This window comes from Canis aureus, chromosome 6 (genome assembly GCF_053574225.1).
Source record: "Canis aureus isolate CA01 chromosome 6, VMU_Caureus_v.1.0, whole genome shotgun sequence".
Classification (NCBI taxonomy): Eukaryota; Metazoa; Chordata; class Mammalia; order Carnivora; family Canidae; genus Canis; species Canis aureus.
In genome coordinates this window covers 75,899,636-75,923,343 of record NC_135616.1, presented here as the reverse complement: position 1 = coordinate 75,923,343, position 23,708 = coordinate 75,899,636, and the positions used below count along the sequence as shown (strand labels likewise).

General features: G+C 32.7%; 1 protein-coding gene across 10 annotated transcripts in view; it reads left to right on the top strand.

Annotated features, from left to right (window-relative positions):
* DENND1B (DENN domain containing 1B) overlaps positions 1-23,708 on the top strand; it is a 260,965-nt gene that overhangs the window by 203,902 nt on the left and 33,355 nt on the right. For 7 of the 10 annotated variants that reach the window (XM_077902342.1, XM_077902344.1, XM_077902343.1 and 4 more), the window contains 6 exons: positions 7,308-7,353; positions 8,392-8,482; positions 14,867-14,907; positions 15,629-15,697; positions 20,721-20,777; positions 21,600-21,707. In XM_077902342.1, coding sequence (XP_077758468.1) covers positions 7,308-7,353; positions 8,392-8,482; positions 14,867-14,907; positions 15,629-15,697; positions 20,721-20,777; positions 21,600-21,707 — 412 coding nt within the window. The remainder of the gene's footprint in view (positions 1-7,307; positions 7,354-8,391; positions 8,483-14,866; positions 14,908-15,628; positions 15,698-20,720; positions 20,778-21,599; positions 21,708-23,708) is intronic. The other 3 variants (XM_077902348.1, XM_077902347.1, XM_077902349.1) reach the window with 1 other exon arrangement.

Here is a 23,708-nt window from a genome sequence, read left to right as displayed (position 1 = left end):
TTCTGATTCAAGATGCCTGGATTAAAACCTGGCAATCTACATTGTTAATGAAATAGATAATATGCACACTAAAGTTTTGGAAACATTCATCTAGGTATTCTTTATTCATTCTCTCAATTCAATATAATTTGAGTGTCTTGAGTGTCTACTTATGTATGAGGTAGTGTTCTGGATGCTGAGATGTATCAGAAAACAAAACAAAAAATAATATCTGACTTTGTGAATCTTTTATTTCTAGTATGAAGGGGACAGATAATAAATTATGTAGAATGTTCAAAGATGATAAGTACTATGGAAAAGTAAATAGAATGGAAAAGGGAGGCAGCTTGGAGGCTAGGAAGGAATTTAAGATAGTATAATCAGTGTGGATTTCATGGAATATGTGGCATTTGAGCAACTTCCTGTAGGGTGGTCAAAGACAGAAGCAGAGAGGAAGATGTGGAAGGCTATTGCTATAATCTTGGTGAGAAGTGATGGCATTTAGGAACTGGCTCATGGAAGATAGGGTAGCAGCTGGTCAGGTTATGGATCCATTTTGAAGATAAAGTCAGTGGATATTCTGAAAGATTTAGTATGGTGGGTGGAAGAAAGAGGAATCACAGATGTTTTCATGATTTCTTATCCAAGAAACTGCTAAGCTGTAGCTGTCGTTCCTCTGAGATGAGGAATATTATGGGCAAGAAAGATGTTGCTGAGAAGAATTCAATTTTGGATATGTTAAGTTTGAGATGTTAGACATCCAACTTGGTTAGCAAATGGATAAATGAGGCAGAGGATACAGTTAGAACTGGAAATAGAAATTTGGAAGTCATCAACATAGGGATAGGATTTAAAGCCATTAGACTCAAGGAAAATTGAGATTATCGGAGGAGTGGCTATACAGAGAAATGGTCTTTAAGGAGCCCAGGAACTGATAATAAATAGCAGGAGGCAATGGTGAAGGAGGCTAAGAAAGAGTGAGTGACCGGTGAGGTTAGAGAGAGTTCAACACAGTAAGGTATCTTCATGGCTCAATAGGGAAATAATACCAAAGAGAAAGGGGACAGCACTGCCAAAGTCTCGTGACAAGTTAATTAAAATAAAGACCTGAAACTGACCACTGAATTTGGTGAGATCTGATGACCTCAGCAAGAGCAAATTCGCTGAAATGGTGAGGCAGAAATCATGGTTGAAGCATGAGAGAAGAGGAAGTGGAGACCAAAGTCCTGACATCTCCTTTGTGTTTTACTGTAAAAAGCAATGCAGAAATGGACCTAGCCAGAGAAGTAAAAGGGATCAGGAGAAGAAATAACACGTGTGTAGGCTGATGGGAAGATCTAGTAGAGAAAGAAAGCTATATTCAGGAAAAAGCAAAAATTGTTAGCAGGGTTGGTCTTTGTGAGAAGCACAGTTATTTCATGCATAACAAGAGAGAAAGCAGAGGCATGGGAAGAGGAGGAGGTGGAGGGGCTGGATAATTGAGATGCTTAGAACTTGCAGAATTTTTCTTTTAATGACTTCAGGATTCCACTTCCACCCCCCACCCCCCATACCCTGCCTCCTTCAGTGAAATTAGGAAGCAAGGTCATCAGCTGAGAGAGAATGGGGAAAGTGGTTGAATATTTAAGGAGGGGGAAAAAAAAGAAAAAAATATTTAAGGAGGGAGAAGATATGAAATAGGTGGGAGAGAGAGTAGACTAGAAAAATAGTAGAATTGTTTGGCATCATTCAGAGCACATTGGAGATGGCAGATTATGACTTTAAAGTGAGAGTAGTCCTCACGGTTGGCTGAGTTTTCTGTCAACACCTGTAGCTTCCTACAGGCCTACTGATTATATGCTTACTTCTCTCTCAGGGTGTTATTTATGCTGGTGGCTCCCTTTCCCTGGAATACTTTTTCCCATAAACTGTGGCCTACTTCCTCACTGCTTTCAAGTCTTGACTCAGATATCATCTTCTTCATATCTGCCCCGACTACACTCTTTAAAATTGGAAGTTCCTTGCCCAAACTCCCCAGTCTTCCTTATGCAATTCTATCTAATTTTCCAACACCTATCACCACCTAACTCACTACTTAATTTATTACATTTTTTTAAATTTCATGTTTTCACTCCCCTACTCCCCTGCTAAATGTCTAAGCATCATGAAGGGTTTTTTCGTTACTGAATTATAATTGACATACAGTATTGTATTAGTTTCAGGTATACAGCAAGATAGAGATTCGATAGTTTTATACATTATGAAATGATTATCACCATGGGTCTAGTCACCACCTGTCACTATCTGAAGTTATTAAAATATTATTGACTTTATTCCCTATGCTGTAGTTTATATCCTTGTGACTTACTTATTTGATGACTGGAAGTTTGTACTTAATCTCCTTCACCTATTTCACCCATGCTCCTGCCACCTTTTCCTCTGGCAACTGGTGGTTTGTTCTCTGTATGTATAAGTCTGTTTCTGTTTTGTTTTGTTTGTTCTTTTTTTTTTTTTTTTAAGATTCCACATGTAAGTGAAATCCTACAATACTTGTCTTTCTCTACCTAACTTATTTCACTTAGCATAATACCCTCTATGTCTATTTACATTTTGGCAAATGGCCAGATTTCATTTTATATATATATGTATATATACACACACACACACACACACACACACACACACACACACACATAGATTCTTTATCCATTCAATTATCCATGGACACAGGTCACTGTCCTATCTTGGCTATTGTGAGCAATGCTGCAATGAACATAGGGGTATATATATCTTTCTGAATTAGTGTTTTAATTTTTTTGGATAAATACCCAAAAGTAAAGTTGCTGGATACTATGGTAGTTCTATTGTTAATTTTTTGAAGGAGCCTCCATACTGTTAGTAGCTGCACCAATTTACATTCCCACCAACAGTACATGTTGCCAACATCTTTGCCAACACTTACTTTTTGTTTTTTTGATAATAGCTATTTTGACAGTTTTGAGATGTAATCTTATTTTAATTTGCATTTCTCTGTTGATTCATAATGTTGAACATCTTTCCATATGCCTATCATTCATCTGTATGTCTTCTTTGGAAAAATGTCTGTTCAGGTCCTCTGCCCATTTTTTAATTGGGTTTTTGTTTTGTTTTGTTTTGAGTTGTATGAGATCTTTATATAATTTGGATATCGACCCTTCAACTGCTACATCATTTGCAAGTATCTTCTCCCATTCAGTAGTTGTATTTTTTCATGTTGTTGATGGTTTCCTTCACTATGCTGGAGCTTCTTAGTTTGATATAGTCTCATTTGTTAATTTTTTTCAATAATTTATTGAAAAAACCCTTTTTAGCTTATTTTTTTTAATGTTTTATTTAGTTGAGAGAGAGAGAGGCAGAGACACAGGCAGAGGGAGAAGCAGACTCCATGCAGGGAGCCCAACGTGGGACTCCATCCTAGGTCTCCAGGATCACACCCCAGGCTGCAGGCAGTACTAAACCACTGCGCCACCAGGGCTGCCCCCCCTCATTTGTTAATTTTTGCTTTTGTTGCCTTTGTCTGAGGAGACACACAGGTATCTCAAAAAAACAAGGAAAGTCTCAAATAGTCTAAGTTTAAACGAACAAAGTTAGTAGAAGGAAAGAAATAATAAAGATCAGAGAGGAAATAAACGAAAATAGACACTTAAAAAAGAATAGAAAAGATCAATGAAACTAAGACCTAGTTCTTTGAAAAGATAAATCAGTAAGCCTTTATTTAGTTAGACTCCTCAAGAAAAAAGAAAGTTCACAAAGGCTTGAATTTTTCTTTTATTCATTTCTGTATTTTAGGCATCTAGAAAAGTTCCTGGCATACAGTAAACATTCAATTAGATATTTATCAAATGATTGAATTAATTAATTCTTTGGCCTGGTGGTCATGAAGTTTAAGAGACCTGATTTTGTTGCAGATTATTTAATGACTATCGGTTGATATATCCTGGAGGATAGTGTTATTCCATTAATGTTGTTTTAAGTTATTAGTTCTAATAATAAATCACACCAAATGGGATTTTTATGCTCTGCAAAGTGCTTTCTGGTCATTATCCCATGGTACTGGAATTTAGTAATCTTACAGTTTCAGTTACCTAATACTTGAAATGGAATAAAAATAACAGTTTATTTCTATTCCTTCATATATTTAATTCTTTTGGTTTAGCTCTAAACTGACCTACCTTATTCCCATTTGTTATAGCAGTTTGTGTTTATATACAGCTACTAACTGAATGCCTTGCATTTAGCAGGTGTCTATAAATATCTTTTGACTTAATTTATTGTAACACTTTAGTGTAGTTTTCACTAACCTGTCAAGGTTTACTGAGCATTTATAAAAAGGGAATATTTAAATTAGACTACTTATTTTTTTAGCCCAAAGCATTATATAAAAAGGAAATTTTAAAGATCTGTCATAAATTCATATATTTTAAAAGTAATTTTTACTGTATTTAAATTTTTCTTTAAATTGCTAAAGATTGCTGTCTCATTAAAAATGTATTTTTCTCTAGCTCTCAAACCTGTATTAGATTAGTTATCTTATATTTGTGCCAAGAAGAATTTCTAACAAGAGATAAATTTTGAGCTATGTTAATTTTTCCTCCCGGCTGAAAAAGGAATTGGGGAGGATGGATGTGTTTATTGTGTTGTTCCGGTGCTTCTGCTGCTTTGCTTCAGGAACAAGCACAAAAAACAGCACTCCGTCTTTCCGCTTCTACAGCACAACAAAGAACTGTACCACTAACCCTCTTTCTCCAAATCTCTTTTTAAAAAGTCAAAATCTTTAAAAATCATATAAGCATCTTAAAATTTAATTATTGTCATCCTCAGACTTTTGATGGATTGATTGCAATTACGTATTTACATAAACTATGTCTGTCTACACAACTGAAGGCATTTAGGACATTGATTAATAGCATAATTTGTTTTGTATTTTTGGATTAAATGCCAGAAGTGCACTGGTGAAGAATTAAAGAACTGTGAGAAACATACAATTTATCTCTTAAAGGAAAGATACATAGTCTCCTGGGCCATTCATTTAAGTTTACTCTGTGAATCTGAATCTGATCAGAACATATTCTTTATATTTTCTGGTGAAGAAGCATACTACTAGGTCTATTCTTCACATTTTATTGTATTTTTAAAATATTTATATTGAATTGCATTTGAAAATTGATGATGAATGTTTATTTAACAGTATTGCTTACTGAAGTCCATTTAAAATGATAGTTTCTTTAAATGGACTCAGTTTCCTATTAAGGTGGTTATTTGGAGATAAAAATGCTTTGAAAAGCCTTAGCAATAATAGTATCAAAAAGAGTAGCAGGAAATAGCTTTACTGCTTAAAAATATTTCTCATCACCTGTCACGCTATTTTAAGATTGTGTCATAAGGGTCAAAAAAATTCAATTCTTGAAATAATTGGTGATTTGGAGGGAATAATATTAATGATCTTGATAACTATATATCTTTTTTAAATTTTATTTATTTGAGAGAGAGAGCACATGAGCACAAGAACAGGGGGGAGGGGGAAGAGGCAGAGGGAGAGGAAGAAGCAAGCTCCCTGCTGATTAGGGAGCCCCACACGGAACTCTGTCCCAAGACCCTGGGATCATGACCTGAGCAGAAGGCAGACAGTTAACCTACTGAGCCACCCAGGCACCCATATATATATATATATATCCTTATTTGAATGAATTTTATCTATTTCTAATTTACGATAAAATTATGGAATCCATGCCATGGAATTAGGTCTATGAATTTTTTTGAAATTTCCAATTATGTTATTTGTTATTTGGTGTGATTACATAGCATGTTTAGATCTAGGTTTTAATTTTCACTTTTGGAACGAAAAGCAAAATATTAAGATTCATGTAAAAAGCATCATCTTAATGCCAACTCTTAAATTCCTTTAAATATTTGCTATACTTGGAACCTAATGTTATGTTTTATCTGTAGCACTTTCATTGTTAATAACAGTGTTACTTGTCATTACTTGTAATTCCAAATTAATACTTCCAAAACTTACATCTTCTGATTACCTAAAGATACATGTTTACTAAATTATGTGGTAACTATTAATCAAGAGACAGGTTACAGCCCATTATAAAGTCATAGCTTTTCCAACAGATAATATTTTTAGTTCAAAATTATTTCTATGCAAAATAGCTAAAAATACTCTTATCCTTTTTACTTACTATGAGATCCTCCAGAATTACAAAGTAGGGTGACCACGAACCAACTCCACTTGAAGAAAAAGAAAAAAGATGTTACTGGTTACTGAATGAAAACTAGAAAAAGGAATTTAGAGAACTGTTACGTTAAGCATATTTTTCTCCGTTAATGCCACTTCTCAGCTTATCCCTGGGTGTCTATATTTGTGTGTATGTATATTGAATATGTGTGTGTGTGCATAAAATCCATCTTTTATTTTAAGAGCAAACATTTTCATTAAGTATGTATGTAGATAAATGTCTGATTGTCACTGACAGGGTTGTTTGCAAAGTCAGTGATAGCACATAGCATTTTACCAAGTGATTAATTTTTATTGGCTCAATTCACTAGTTCAGTAACACAAAGTAGTTACTCATGCTCAAAAATGCATAATCAGTAAATAGTTTGGGGATTTATCTCTTTTTGGACGTTGAACTATTCCACTCAAACTAAAATGGATGGATTATTTCTAGTAAACATAAAAATGAAAGCCTTTTAAAAAGTCTTGTAGTCTTAATCTTTTAAAGCAAATTAAGTCCTTTAAAAGGATGTCTTAGTTTGCTTCATTTGTCAGTAATGTATTACTTTGAACTTATCATTTTGCTTCACCTTATTTTTTCAAAATGATACTTAGTCCATCAACTTAGATCACTTCAGTTTGATTTATAATGCTGTGTTGAAAATCTAAGAAAGTCAAATTTTGCAAGCATTTTAAACCACTTTGTTTTCAAATTAACCATTTATCATATGTAGCAAAGATGCCAACATTGTGTTTTACTACTTTTATCTCAATACAATGAAATGAATAATTCCATATATACCTTTCACATTGTTTCAGTATACTTCAGTCTTTCAGCAAGCATTCATTTCAAACTATATGTTAGGCATTTGCCAGGTATTAAAGATACACACATGAGAAAGACAGTGATCCTGCACTCGGGAAACTCATAAATGGATAAAGATCAAAAAGGTGGTGGTGGTAGTGGGAAAAGGTGGACTTTAGTATTTAACATTTATGCTATGCCTGCAATCTAGGTACTTCATATTGTTTCAATTAAACCTCACAAAACACCATAAGATATTTATTATTTTTCCCATTTTATAGAAGGAGAAACAGACTCAGTCAGCAAGTTGCCCAAGATCATAAAGCTAGTAAGTGGCAGAGATGTGATACAAACGTCTCATTCTCCAAACTCCTATTCATATTTGTTTATATTACTGGCAACTTTTTGAATTCCAAGCATAATGAAGATATAAAACTGGGTAATCTATAGTCCCTACCCTCAAAAATTTTAATTTTCATGAGAGCAACTCATACTTTTTTTTAAAAAAACTATGAGTGTACATCCTTTTAGACTATGTTTAAACCCATTTTGGGTCAAAATTATTCTATGATAATATAGAGGTAGTTAAACCACAGTTTGAACAGAACTCTGTTGACTTCATTTGTTTCTTTCTTAATTTGGTCTGTAAGAAATTTTTGTCTCAAAGTTTTATAACTGATACAACTTACTACCATTAAATAATTGCTAAATTGCTGCCTGAGGAATATTGTATTGCTCTATAGAATTCCTCCCAATTAGTTTTGTTCATTTAAATAGAAAACTTTTTTAAAGAACTAGGGCAGATTGAGAAGTATTTAAAAGTCAAGCTACTTTATTTTAATTTGGCTAAATTTAAATTCTCCAGGGTAAAAAAATTGCAGCCAGGATTAATTCCAGCATAAAAACAAACATTTTGTATTAATCTCTAAATCTTCAAGTCTACATTTCAGACATCATAAAGTCTTTCTTTATGTTACCCTTGTCTTCTTATGCAAGGGAACTTAAAGATACTTCACCTTCGTTATGAATGGAGAAACCTCAAAACATTTATAATATTTTTATGATTCAAGAGATACAAATTTCAGATGCTGCAGATAAATAAAATAGAAAGTAATCAAGTGACAGTAAATGTACATTCTTTTTCTTGTTCATGAAGTTAGAATCTGTGCCATACATTTCTGATTTAACTACAGAGCTGTTATTTTACTGAGCTCTTGCTATTTTAATTTTTTGTCATGTACCTATATATGTGTGTACACACATATATGTGTGATTTATATTTATATGAATATCTGATACTAATATTTTTTATAAGTAAAATTCATTTTATGAATGAAAATTAACATATGACACTTTTTAATTTCAGTTTATTGATGGTCGACTGGCAAAACTAAATGCAGGAAGAGGTTTCTCTGATATATTTGAAGAGGAAATCACTTCAGGTGGCTTTTGTGGAGGTAAAGACTAGTTCTAGTATGATTATCCATTTTCTGAGTAACAATTGTCTTGATTTTTGCACTTGTATCTATCTGATATACTCTACTTCATAAACAACTATTTTCTCTAATGTCTTAGGTATATTTTTTCATCTTATGAGAGCTATGGTATTATTATTCAAGGTGTTAAGATGGTCTCATGAATTGCTACTTGTTTACTTGGATAATCTCTTAATATTAGTAGAAATAAATATCACAGAAATGCAGTTAGCTTATATCTTCCTGTCTTGCATCCTGACTAGTATTCTCTGCTAAAAAAAAAAAAAAAACCACAGTGATGGCTACTACTAAGTAAGAATTACAGAACTGAGATTATAATTGAAATATTAGATTGTAATATTATCTAAAAAATTGAATACCACAAGTGCTTTTTTACATTTTAAGTAAGTGTATTGTTATAGAAGTCTTTACCTTTTTTTTGCTTTGCAGAACACTGCAGCATGAGGAAAAGACTTTTCAGTTTACCATCCCATGTGCTTACACTTGTCACTGTAAAAAGTGCTCACTAAATAAATGGAAGGCGTCGTATTATTTTGTATGTGTGAAACATAAGCTAGGTGATATCTCATTTTTATTTAATATAATGCACTTTAATATAACTAAACAATTGCAATGTTTGATATGTAAGATTTCAAACAATGTTACAATTATCTAGGCAGTTAATGACTTATGAACTGGTACTTTGTACATGATTGCTCTGGTATATAGTCCTGACTCTGGCAGAGAATTTTGCTGGAGTCCTTGAAATGTCACATTGATTTATTCAGCTGGTATTTGTGCTAAGTGTTTACCTATATACTAGGCACTGTTCCAGATACGGGGTGGACTAAACAAACAAAAATCTCTGATGTTCATTCTCACCATGTATAATAGTAATTTTTTCTCTTTATTTATAGGTTTAATTTTGGGGAAAATGTCTTTGGGATATGTGTGAATAAATAGTTACTAGAATTGAGAAATAAAACATGAAAAAACAAAGAGTAATAAGTACTCATCTACAGATTTCCCCAAATTTAATTTTATTCCTAAATAAGATATATTTTTGTACCATAGAAATACAAAAACCATTTAGATAATTTGTTCATTAAAAGAGGTACAAAGGAACTGAGCATTTATGGATCTTCATCTGACATAAGTATAACATTTCATTGAAAGCATTTAGCTTTGGGAAAAACTTTAGTTTACTTGACTCAGCAAGTAAGCCAAGTGTGCAGTCAGTCATTCAGCTCCTTGCTTTCCTCAACTCATGGGTAAAAATTTAGCTTCAATGGAATTTTTGTGTTAAAATAAGGCTTTTCTGCTTTTCAACTCAGACAAGCAAAATATTGTCAGCTCATGGACAAATTGCTTGAGGCATCTATTCAGTATTTATATAACTGCTGTCTCATTATTTTTATGACCCGTGGGGCTAGTATCTTATAAGGAATTGAAGATGACATCTTGTGACAGTAATGGGGTAGAACTATGATCGTTTTGTATAGTTAAATTCTGTAGTCTTAACCATTAGTCCAGATACCTCTGTACTAGAATAGAGAATAGATGGGCTTTTCCAGTGGGAAAGCGGTTGCTAAAATTGTTCATTAAAGGCCTTATGGTTTAAAAAGGATAAAAAATTGATCGCCAGTTGGCATCTGACTTAGAGACTGCTACATTTTCAGTTCAACTTCATGCCAAGCACTTTGTTGTCCTTTCTAAAAATGAAAAAGATTTTGAACACCTATCTTAATTTGGTGGTGGCGGGGGCAGTACTGACTCAAAAGGAAAGCATAGTTCAACAAGTACTAATTTCAGTGTGTACAGCAAGAAAGTATATTAAAAATTATGCCTGGTTAGCAAGTGTTATTTTTTAATTATTTTAGTTTATTATTTTAGAGATACATAGAGATTATTCTCAGAAGAAAGGAAAGCACAATTTGTTCAGGTTTTAAATAAAAATATGAATGATCTAGTAAAAAGTAGTAATGTTCTTATAAATGAGGAGATATATAGATAAAAGAACATTATACATTTGTCACTTAACCTACATTTGTAAGAAAGAATATGTCTATATCATGATATGAAACTGTTTTTCAAAGAAGCAAACTATTTTAACTGTTGTTTCTCTCATAGTGATAATAACTATACTTGTTCCTACTTATTAACATGTGGCAGGATCTCTTAGAAGAGCTCTACCAATTTTATCTCATTTAATCCTCACAGCACCTATGGGGTATTTTGATTATCCATCCCCAGCTTTATGAGGGCACTTACCTCAACAGCTTCCTCAAGGTCACATAGCTACTGGGGCTAGAGTCTAAGCTCGACATGTATCTGCCTGGCTTCAAAGCTCTTGCTTTAATAACGATAATATATTGCTTTCTTATGATAAGAAATCTTAATTGGAAGACATTCAGTAAACAAGAGCACTACCCAAACTTTCTCTACTCTGATTGGATAAAAGTAAAATTCCCATCCCTTGATTATCTGTTGAAGATTTTGTACACATAAAGCCCTAAGAAGGATCACTATAAGAGAAATCAACATTTGCTAAAGCTGAGGAAAAAATTATGTTCCTTGAAACAAAAATTATTAGGATGTTTCAGAGAAGCATTTAGTTTCTCCCCTTTCTGTGTCGTTACAGTGGCAGTTTGTATGCGATATTTGCTGCCAGTATACACAATTATGATAAAATGAATGTGAGCATCATAGAATTTTATAATGATTGTGGCTCCGATAAAAATATACAGGGCAGGACAGTCATACATAGAAAATCTAGATCCAGATTGAATCTAGAACTATGGTTACAGACTGTGGATGCGTACAGATTTCCAAAAACCATTTTCTGTCCTGTGAATCCCTGCAGTCAGGGCTGTTAAAGAAATCTCTGTTACTCCTGATTTTTTTCATGAGACCCTTGTAGAATATTCAATCTTAACAGGGAAGTAATACCAGGAAGTGTGTAAAGTGAAGAATATCCAGAGGTTGAAAGGTAATAAAAGTGGACATGAGTAGAACAAATGATGCAATTAGGTAAACACACGTATTGGTCTATGAAAAAGCAGCTAAGGAATATTGAGTAGTTAAGAACATGGGTGGGGTTTTTTGCATATTATTTTTTCACTTAAAATAAGACTAGTTTTTAAAATCCAATTCCAATTATCTAAATTTTAAAAAGGAGAAACATTTTCAGATTGATTTTATGTAGAAGCATATAGTTATTCTTCATTAGCATTTGTTTCTTCAGTGATTTCCTCATATAATCTGATCAATCTTTTATTTATTGTACTGACCAAAGCACCAAGGGAATTTGAAGAGGTAGTAGGTAGTCATCTGCTTTAGCGGCATTTTTCTGTCTTCACTGAACCATTTAGGTAAATTTATGTTTTTTGAGAAGTAACTCCAAATCACTGGAATTTAAACAAATACATTTGAAGAAGAAATCTTTACACAAGTGAGAAACAAAGATAATTTTGTCCTTGAGTGTGAGAAAATCACTCGTATGTTTAATGAGAACAATGTTAGGAATTTCCTCAATAATGGTTATTTCCATAATCCAGTTACTTTGGTGGAAGAACTCAGACATTTTTTTTGGCATTCAGATCCATTTTTAAGAAGAAAAACAGCCTTAAATTTTTTTTTTAAGAATAATGTGCTTGTCTCATAAATTTTGTGGAAATAGAAGCTTTCAATATGAAAAGCACTAAATTTAGAGATACAAATATCTTTTAAAAATTTCTTTAACAAGAATCTACCTAAATTGTACCACATGTTTCCCTATCATCTCAAGCAGTTTATTTAGGGACTTCCTGTTTTCCCCTCTGCATATAATTCTGGATTATTATTGCTCATTCTGCCAACTGTTTCTTCTCAAGGTATCTGCTTTCTAATGAAATTAGTGTGAAGTGGTACAGAGGAAATCTCTGTTTTATCATATTTTATTAAGCAATCTTAAGAGGTAGAATTTCAGAGTTGAAGGACTACTGAACCAAGAATTCAAATACCTAGATTCTTTTTCTTTCTCAATTGCTATCTTTGCAACCTTGGGCAAATAATGTACCACCTCAGAACCTTTGGCATGTTACTGACAATAATGACTTACATTTTTGGTGTAACTGTAATGTTCCAGGTATTGTACTAAGTAACATTGTAGCAGCCAGGTTAAAGACCTAGTCCCAAATTGCATAGTTTACAAGGATACAGTGGACTTGAACTCTCAGATCCATTGTACTCCAAAACCTACTTGCTCCCTCATTGAACTGTGCTACCTCGCTTTGCCTATCTTAAGAGTGTAAAAACACATCTTAAATAAAGTAATGTAGGTAGGTAGAAAACATTTTGTGACCTCTGAAGAGCCTCATAGGAGCCATTTTTGTTCCTCACAACTTGAAATAAGACACTGAACTTTCTAAAACTGCTCTGATGTTTTATGATACTTATTTTCTTTGTAGTTTAGAGACTTAAAAAAGTATTTTCTGGATTGACAGTGTTCTAACTAGTTATATAGAAGTTAATGTTTCTCTTTCTACTTTCTTCATTTCATTTTGGAAAAAGGGTGAAAATAAAGCACTTTCCAAATTACTATAAATAGTAAGCAAGTCTTAAATGTGTGATTTTTAATAGAGAAGTTAGTAAGTATATGAACTGATGAGAACTTTTAATAGAGAAATAAAAGCATATGAACAGTCTAGATAAAGATACACTGTTTATTTTTTTGTATTTAATAAACTCTCCTTGGAAATAAGTTGATTAGAATAAGTTTAATTTTTTTGTCATTCTACAAAGGAAATATGATTTAAAAAATTGTTCAGGGCAAATACCACCTGAAACTCATCGTTTTTAAACACTGCAAAGCTTATTTATGGAGACTTTTACATAGATACATTTTGCTATAATCATTTCATAAAATTAGAAAAAAATATCATTTTTGCCCATGTATTTTCTTCTAGAAAAGTGAAGTGCAGTGCTGAGTAGTAGTAAGAGATGTTTTTCACAATGGGGATTGTTTCTTGATTTTCTTTTTTTAATTAGAGAAAGATTTTTAATTACAGGAGTAATTTCAGACTGGGACACATTTTGCATGATGTTGATTAGGAATGCAAAAAAAACAGCTGGAAGTCAATTCTTGGGCTGGGTTCATTCTGCTTCTATTGTAATAACAGCAAGGTAATGAATTTTTTTAAAAGAACACAACTACATACAAGTAGAGAACATATATGGTGACAGATGTTAACAAGATTTATGTGGTGATCATTTTGCAATATATAGAAGTATCGAATAATTATGCTCTATATTTGAAACTAATATAATGTAATATGTCAACTACTTCAATTAAAAAAAGAACAGATCATAATCTGTTTTAGGGATTACCTGTACTGGAAAGTCTCTCAGTAGCCATCAGGATTTTGTTTTTTTAAGCATTTAAACCAAGAAGGTAAAAGAAATCAAGTTGATACAAAACATTACTTGAGACTGTGTATTGGTTTTTTGCCTTCTGAAATAATTTTATTGATTAAATTACCATATTTGGAGCCAAATATGATTACTAGGTTTATTAGAACTGGTTTTAAGGAGTGCACTTGTGATGAGCACTGGGTGTTGTATGGAAGTGTTGAATCACTGTATTGTACACCTGAAAGTAATATTACACTGTATGTTAACTAACTGGAACTTGAATAAAAACTTAAAAAAAAGAACTTTGTCAGTATTTGAACTTTCTAATAACCATCATATTCTGTAGACTATAACTTTCATTTGCTTCATATTTCCTTGGGTAGTATCTTTCAAACTTGGATTTATGACTAGAGAATATCTTAAGAACCATGACTGTGATTTAATTGCATTATAGTAAAATTTGCTATCAATTAATGTTAATAATAAAAAGACATAGAATAATTGCTTTTTGTCTTCAAGTTTCTTTGCAATTTTTAAATTCCCTTCTAGTTTTTTCTTTCCCTTTGCACCTGCAGTGTTATTTTTAAATGAACCCAGTTGCATAAAAGAGGCAAACTTTTACAAGACAACATAGACATAAAACATTGAAAATTTATTATAAAAGACATAGGAATCTTGGATTTCAAAAAAGGGGATATATTTTCCCACTCTGAATGTGATATTAAAATGAAAGAAGATATGTTGCCTTCATATGGGAGTGAAGAAAAAATGTCTATTCTTAAACATTCTAATCACCGTGTTCCTAAGAATTAGAACAATTTAATAGTTCTTCAGATACCACTGCTTTTTTCACAACATTGCAGATAAATAAAATTTGCCTGCTAAAAACCTGGAAATGTTAGTTCTTGATTAATTTTAGTTTATGGACTTATTTTAGATTAAATATTCCTGACATCTTATTTTTATATTTTCCAGGGAACCCAAGGTCATATCAACAGTGGGTGCATACTGTCAAGGTAATGATAATCCTTCACTGTTTTTAATTCCTTCACTCAAGTATATATGGAGAAATGTTCAATAAAAGAATACTACTTATACTTACGCTGTTAATTGGCAATATTTGAAATGTTTGTATATTTTTTCACATTTTAAATATTTTTATTTTATGTTATTATAATTTGATACCATAATTTTAAAATGGAAAGCTTTTGTTCCATAAATGCCACAATTTGAAAAGCAAGATGTTATTGTAACCTTCTATTACATCCTAAAACAAAGGAATTACAAGCAGGATTCGAGGGTAGTTTTATCATTTTTGGTAATGTGCTTTTGTTAATGTGATTTTTTAAATGTAAAACTTGCCTCCACAGATTTAGGCTTTATTGTTCAACCTTAAAACAATAAAGAGTTGATTGTAGCTCATTTTTTTTTTTTTTTACTAAGTTTTAAATATAAACCTATTACTGGTCATATTGCTCAAGTCTGCCTAAACTGCAAAGATACAATGATTCTTAAATCATATATTACACTAACTAAAAGAACAGAGTAGAATGTTTATATTTTGTCTGAAATTACTATAGTGTATGAAAGTTTGAAAACACTTAATGTGACATAATTTCTGTAGGTCTTTGTTTAACTTTGAGTAAAGCTCTTTTTCTATACTATTAATAATGCTTTGCTTTCAGGACAGTCTGGTTTAAAATTTTTGGAAATATGTTTCTGTTTTTCCCTTTGTAGAAAGGAGGTGCACTATTTAACACAGCAATGACCAAAGCAACTCCAGCTGTACGGACAGCATATAAATTTGTAAGTTTTCTTTTGATATTTAAAAATTCTATTGATGGGACGCCTGGGTGGCTCAGTGGTTGAGCGTCTGCCTTCAGCTCAGGGCATGATCCCAGGATCTGGGATAGAGTCCCACATTGGACTCCCTGTAAGGAACCTGCTTCTCTCTCTGCCTGTGTCTCTGCCTCTCTCTGTGTGTCTCTCATGAATAAATAAATAAATCTTTTAAAAAATTCTTTTGATAATACATTTTCCTACCCTACAGACATATAAGTCTAGAATACTTCCTATTTTTTCTTTTAAAAAATTCAGAGTTAATATTGACCAAAGTGAATTCAGTTTTTACAACTACTATATAGAAAGGATATTCCCTTTATGTAATCTAAAAACAATTCTTCAGTTTATTTCAAAGCTATCAGCAAGATTGTGAACTTAAATTGAAACAGCCCATAATGAAGTGCCATTTTTAAAGATTTGATTCTTTCATTTAACAATGTATTTTAAATTCTCATTGTATACTTGAGGCTTAAGTAGGAAAAAATAGAAAAATATGGCAGTTTCTCTTCCCTCAAAGATACTTGACTCTCCATAATTAAAATTCTTCAGTGATTTTATTTTAGGTTTTAGTAAAATTTAAGAACACCTGTATCAATAGCAATAACACAGAATAAATAATGAAATAAAAATCTCTTTAATGTGATAAATAAGACCATTTAAGACCTTGTAAGACCTTGACCCCTATGTCCTTTCAATTCACCCCAACCCTCTGAGCCTGCCATATCCCTAAAGATACTGAGCTACTCCTAATTTCATGAATGCAAGATGTTCTCTTCTGCCTCTATTCTTATATAATCCATGTCTACTAACTGAAACATTTATTTCTTGGATTTTATTCACCCAGTAAACACTAATTCATCCTATTAAAGGTTTAGTTTAGGCATAGTTGTTTCCCTGAACAAAAATTTCCATATTTATAACCCCACACTCCAAGGGTTTTTCTCTACATTCTGTGTGCTCATAGGGCCTGTAGACATACTTCTATTTCAACACTTGTTTTGCCTGCACACATCTTTATCTCTTAGGGGGTTGGTATTTAGTAAAGTATTTTTTTAAATGCAATAAATAAAATAAATATATAAATAAAATAAAAATATTCAGAGCAGTAGTTTAGGATTTTATTTATTTATTTACTTGAGAGAGAGAAGAGAGAGTGGGAGCGAGCATGTGCAGCATGGGAAGGGGCAGAGGAAGAGGGAGAGAGAATCTCAAGCAGACTCCACACTGAACACAAAAGAGCCCAGTGCTGGGCTCCATCTCATGACTCTGAGATCATGACCTGAGCCGAAGAGTCCAACACTCCACTTATCCGCTTACTGAGCCACTCAGGCGCCCAAGGGCAATAATTTTCATTTTATAGGAATTTATCTTCAAATGCTTTCTCAGTAAAGGAATTGATGTGATTGAATTAACAATGGAATACTACATTTTAAATAAGCTTTGAACTTCTTTTCTTGTTTTAACTTACAATTATGACATATATGTAGCTACCATTACTGTTAAAAAAAAAAAAACGTTTCAAAGATTACATATTATAGTAGGAAAGCTAATCTACAGAATGGATTCAAAAAAAGGGGCCAAAATTCTGAACTGTTTGAAGCCTTATCATAATGTAAGAGTAGGAAGAGGTCATGATTTTTCCTGGGAAACATCAGCCCCTGCATTTTGTTTGGTCATTTCATAGTTTTTCTGGAAAACCTCTCTGAATATATCACTATCTTCTTATAATACTGGTGATTTGATTTTTGGAGAGTTTTTGGAGAGATTTTGTTTTTTTACAATGAAATAGCATATGGCTGCCATGAGAAACATTAGGCTAGCCTTGTTTCTCACATTCATTTAAGATTCTAAAAAATGTTTCCTCGTCAAGTGCCCTTTATTTTATTCCTTGAACAAATACTTGAAGTTTTTCCTCAGGCTTAGAGAAATTGTGTTATATTATTTTGCTAAATGTGTTTTTCTCCTTAATTTCACTCATATTTTCCAAAAATCCCAGAAATAAGCATGTTCAAAATTTCATTCATTTTTCATATTTTATCTTTCTAATCAGTAGAGTGTTTATTTTCTGCAGAATAGTAAAATGTTTCCTAGTTAAAATTCTCTCTGGAAGATTATTTCCTAAATTAATTTCAGGCAAATGAAGATCTTCAGAATATATTTAATCACTTTTACCATTTATTTCATGATCATGTTGTACATGAATCACAAAGTCAAGAGGTTTGGGACAAATAAAGTCAATTTATGACTTTCGTAGTTGTATCTAAAACTACTCTTTCCAGTATGCTCATATTCTGAAATATGAACTCTTGAACTTCCTCCTTTGACCACAGATTACTATGAACAAAAATTCTAATCTGTCTTGAATGGGTTTAACAGAATTTATTTACTTGACTTTCCATACATAGTAAATTTTTAAAAACTGGGAACCATGTTTTAAACTGTTTCATTCATTCAGTAAATTGAGTATCTCTAATAAACTAGGTGTTGTACTGGTTATATGAGTTAGAGAAGTGAGTGTGATACATACTGTGAGTGACAGAAGTACTGTCCCTGCTAATTTTATGTTTATAGCACTGTCACTTCACTCTGTGTTTTGAACATACTACAAAAGAATTGAAAATATATTTGTTGAAGGAAATAATGATTTTGTCCTATTCAGAGAACAGTTTTTCTATGCTTAGAACATTTCTTCTGTGCTTTTTATGCTTATATTTTTCTATGCTTGCAAAGATCGTAAAGAAAACTAGAATTAACACATATACTTTTCTTATCAATCTGAAAGTAACAGTAAAGTGAAGACATAATTAATTTGGCTAAAAGATTTTCTGAGTCAACTTTCTTGTTAGGTTTTTGCATTTTAAATTATTTGCTGGATGCTTCTCTGTAGGGGATATTTATTGCTTAATTTTGACTTGGTATTGAAAACCTGTGCCCCATCTTCCAAATAGTCTGAAAGAGGTCAGTGGAGGGGGGAGGGCATTTAGAACCATGACTCACTCTCAATTCAACTTTATATGCATAGGAGCATCTGAAAAGATTAGTGTGAATCAAGGGAATTTCGAAAGAATAGAGGATATTTAGAAAAATTAGAGTATAGACAGAATAAGAGCATAGATGGAGACAAATTCTAGGAGATGGAAACAGGAACATTTTCTTGGTAGTTACTCATTTTTACCTAATGGGAATGTAGGGATTAATACAGGACCCTTTGAGTCACCTGGGTGGCTCAGTGGTTGAGTGTCCTGCCTTTGGCTCAATTCGTGAACCCCGGGGTCCTGGGATTGAGTCCTGCAGGGAGTCTGCTTCTCCCTCTGCCCATGTCTCTGCCTCTCTCTGCGTGTCTCTCATGAATGAATAAATAAAATATTAAAAAATATACAGGCTCTCTAAGTAGATTCAGTGGCTTTACCAGTAAAACAATGGATGTGAAAATGCTTTATTAATTCTAAAGAACTATGGAAATATAATTTAGTGTTTGGCTTTTAGGTTATCTCTTACTGTGTGTAATATGTTTTGATTTTACCTCACTTACAATAAAGAAATAATTGTTTAGTTGAGTTTTAGACATTTCTTGAAGCAGTTACTATATACTGAATTTTATATTAGGTACTACAGATATTAACAGGAAAGAATTAAGAGCCTTCCCGTAAATGAACTTGGGAAGACATGTATTCACTCTTCCTAGAAGTAACTTGGGAAAGTGGGATGGTTTGGTAGAAGGAACAAGAACACTAGAGTTGGAAAGTTGTTGTTGTTGTTGTTGTTTTAAGATTTTATTTATTTATTTGACAGAGAGAACACCGGTAAGCAGAATGGCAGGCAGGGGAAGAGGAAGAAGCAGGCTCCCTGCTGAGCAGAGGGCCGACTAGGGGCTCAATCCCAGGACCCTGGGATCATGACCAGAGCCGAGGGCAGATACTTAACCAAATGAGCCACCCATGGGTTCCAGGAGTTGGAATGTCTTAAGTCTGTATGACCTTAGTTTCCATGTCTATAGAATGAGACTCATAATGTCTTTTTTCTCATGAGGCTTAGACGCCCTGGATATATTTTTAAAACTTTAGTTCTTCTTTCTCCTTTGAGAAGGGAAGAAGTTGGACTTAGAAATTATATAGGCCCAGATTTGAATATAGGCTATGCAGACTGATCCCCCCTGAATCAGTTTCCTTATTTGTAAAATGTAATAATAATGGTATTAATTTCAAATTGTGATGGTTAAATGAGCTGATACATGCTAGGTACCCAGCATATAGTCATATACTGAGGAAACATGATATAAATGTGAATTTCTTTTCTTTTCTACTCTGGCCACTCTGGGAATTCCCAGTGGAATAAAGGCCAAGGCTTTTATGGAAGGGCCATAGTTGTCTTTAGTTAAATTATATCCTGCAGGAATCATATCAGGACCTGAGAGGCTCAAATGCTGCAGTGAGATTCCCTATGGAACATGAGGATAGCATCTTTCGTTAAGTGACTTTTAATTTGTGCCAGAAAAACTGGACGTGAAATAGCTATAACATTAAGATATCTCTGCTATTAAAAACTTGTTTCTGCATATAAAAGCACTTCGATAAAGCTTTGTAAAGTTGCCCGTTTCTTAAAGTCCAAACATTTGTGCGAATAGCCTGCTGCTATGATGGTGTGCTTTCTCCTTTTCACCCCCAGTTAATCACAATTTCAAATTAAGACTGAGTAGTGTAGTCATCTGATTGACTCCTATGTTTTCTATAGTTTAGGAGGCAAAATAGGCTACATGTTAGCCTTTGTAGGATACTAGTATGCAAATAGAGACTAATCATGTTTTCACTAATTCAGATATAATAGTAAGTGGTGTGCTCTTCCTGAAAAAAGTTTTAGGTTATAATATGTTCTTTTTCTAAATAGTAGGATGTTATTAGCAAGTTCCATGAAGTGAGATCTCATCTACTTACCCTTTAAATGGTAATAGAACCATGCTGAGCCAGACACTTGTGTTACCCTTTTCTAGGCAAAAAATCATGCAAAGCAGGGAATAAAGGAAGTGAAGAGTAAGCTAAAACACAAGGTATGTCATATTCTTCTTTTCATTCTTCCTTGATTCTTGCATTGGTTTGAAGCTTAAACTTTACAAATCACATGAGATTTATGTTTTTAATGATGTTTGAAATATGCTTAGCCCTTTGTTCAACAATGTATTTTTCATAACAAGCCCTCTGGCAACTATCTGCCATTCTATATGCATCTACTGAATAATCTCTTTATTGTTTGCATATTTTATCACAGAACAATGGAGATCTTCAAAGATGCTTTAACAGGATGTATGTTTTCATAAAGTTGATTGCCTTGATATCACAATTGAAATTCTTGCTTCAAGCTGAGAATTTCTTTATAAAGATGGTCTTTGGTGCAGAAGTAATCCAGGAATGCCATCATTTGGTTTTCTAGGGTCTTTGCAACAGTGGCTACTTTAATTTGAAGCATGTTCTTAATGTAAAGAGGGTTGTTTTTGAAGATACATATTTGAATCTATGAATATTGCATATGTATGAATATGTGTGTGTTTTCGATTTGAGTACATGTTACATCTTTGCAGATTTTGTCAGTTCTGAATTTCTACCTTTGAAGAAAAAGTATTACTTAAAACTTCCATTTTTGTGATGAGAGTTAATAATCTGTGTACAAATTTTATTTAGATTATTCCAAATAGAGATGATTTTGGAAATCATTGATTCGTAATAAAGAAAAATACATTTTCTTCCCAAGTAGATCTTTTAAACTTCTATCTAAAGCATAATTTTGCTGTTCATATCGGTATCAGATAGTTTGTCTAAATGTAATTTAAAAAGTATTTTAAAATAATTCCTCTTGTATATTTCCCCATATGTAGGAAAATGAAGAGGATTATGGTACCTGTTCTGGTTCTGTACAATATACACCAGTTTACACATTACACAATGAAAAGGGAGGAAATACAGAAAAACGAAAACTTGCCCAGGTAAGGTTTACACTTATGTCTCCAAATCCTAAAATTATGTAATGCCAATTCTTTAAGAACAATTTTGGACCTATTAGTTTTTTTTTTTTTTATCATATGATAAGAAAACCTGCACTTAAAGTCACGGAGATTGAGTAGGTATGTTTGGGCAAGCTGCAAGAAGATTAGGGATCTGTCATTTCAGGTTGCCAGTCTCTACATACTTTATTATGTCCTCATAGAGCTCACAGTCCAGGAAGGGGAGAGAGACAATTAGTTGTCTCTGTGATTAACTAATTGCCTCATCTGATTGCCATTGAGTATGAATAGCTTGACAATGAAGGGGAAATCACAGATTTGTATTACAAAAATAAAATGAAACTCATATATGGGAATTTGACCATGAAAATCATCTATAGAAATCAGAATATAAAGTAATATGCCTGTTTTTTCTAAAGTTAGATATTTAATTTGCTGTAAATATTCAAAACTTCTGCTTATATGCTGATGTTATATAAGATACTGTCCTAAAGGGGGAAAGTCTTTAGAATTATAGCTACATTTATCTCTGATTTTGCCTTAAGTATGTTTCTGAAGGTTTAAATGATGCAAAATTTATACACCAAATCATATTTTAAGTGGCCTTAGAAAACTAGCTTTAAAAGAATTCTTAACTGGATTATAGTTCATTTATTTTAGTCACTGAAGTTTACAGATGAAGGAATTGATAGCCAGAATGGTCACCTCACTTACCCTAAGACTCATAACGAGTTAGTGGGAGAATGGGATGAGAACCCATCCCTAATACTCACTTCGCTTTCCTGGGTCTGCAGAGGAGAAATGGCCTGAAAGTGCTTCTCCGTGTTGCTAGGGAAGGGGAGACGGCCAGTGAAGCTGTATGAAAACTCTCACCTTTATAAAGAAATCTCATTCATTTAATCATTCAGTACTTACTGTGCACCAGTCACTACTCTAGGTGTTCCAGGAGAAGCAAAACACATCTTTGCCTTCATGGGACCATTTTTATACCATACTAAGTGCCTTCTCTATGATGTATATTCATTTATAAGTGTATATTTTCATACATTAGTGTTGCTTAATTGCAGCATATTGGTAGTAAATGCTGATTGAATAACCTAAAACAAGCCCTTCAATGAAATAATAATTCTACGAGTATAGAAACCTTCTCTGGCTACTACTGTTAACTGGAAAACATGTATTAACTTGTAAACTAGTGATGGATTTACAATCAATATCTCTATTTTTCTTTCATCACTTAGTATGTTCAATTCCTATTGGTTCTCAAGCTTCAACATCTTAAACAACTTTCTGCAAATGCTTATTGGCTTAATAATGGAGTATTTGGGTTATATTTACCACGGTGAATTGATTTTTATGGGAAAAACAGTGAGATCTTCGTTACTTATCAGATGATTTAAGATGGAAAGAAAACCCTTGAATTTAAAGAAACACCTGTCCTAAATGTCAGTTTTAAGTTAGGAAAACTATTTTCAGCCACTCGTCTAAATTTTTATATCTTTCTTTCTTTACCATGGCAGTGTATTTCTATGATAATTTAGTCACAAAATTTATTTATTTATTTATTTATTTATTTATTTATTTATTTATTTATTTTAGTTATGAAATATATTACAGATTTCTGTTTTTATTTGTTTTCTGTTAGACAATTTCTGATAGAGTAAATTGTATTAAGGTACAGAAAACCTTATAGGATAATAGGTTACATGCATTGCATACTTGTCCTGATTTTTCATGGCCATCATTTATTATATCATTAATTCAACTATCTGTATTCATCAGTTAGCATTTTGTGGTTTTCAGGTAGACAAGACAAATGATGATTCTAACAAGCATTAAGAGAAGTAGGGCTTATTCTTTTAATTATATGATTTTCCTAGTTGGTTCATAGGAATTTGTTAAGCCAACATATTTAGGTTTATTATGCAGGTGCTCATAATGTCTGAATAATAATCTCTCCACGTGATAAATATCTGAGTTGTA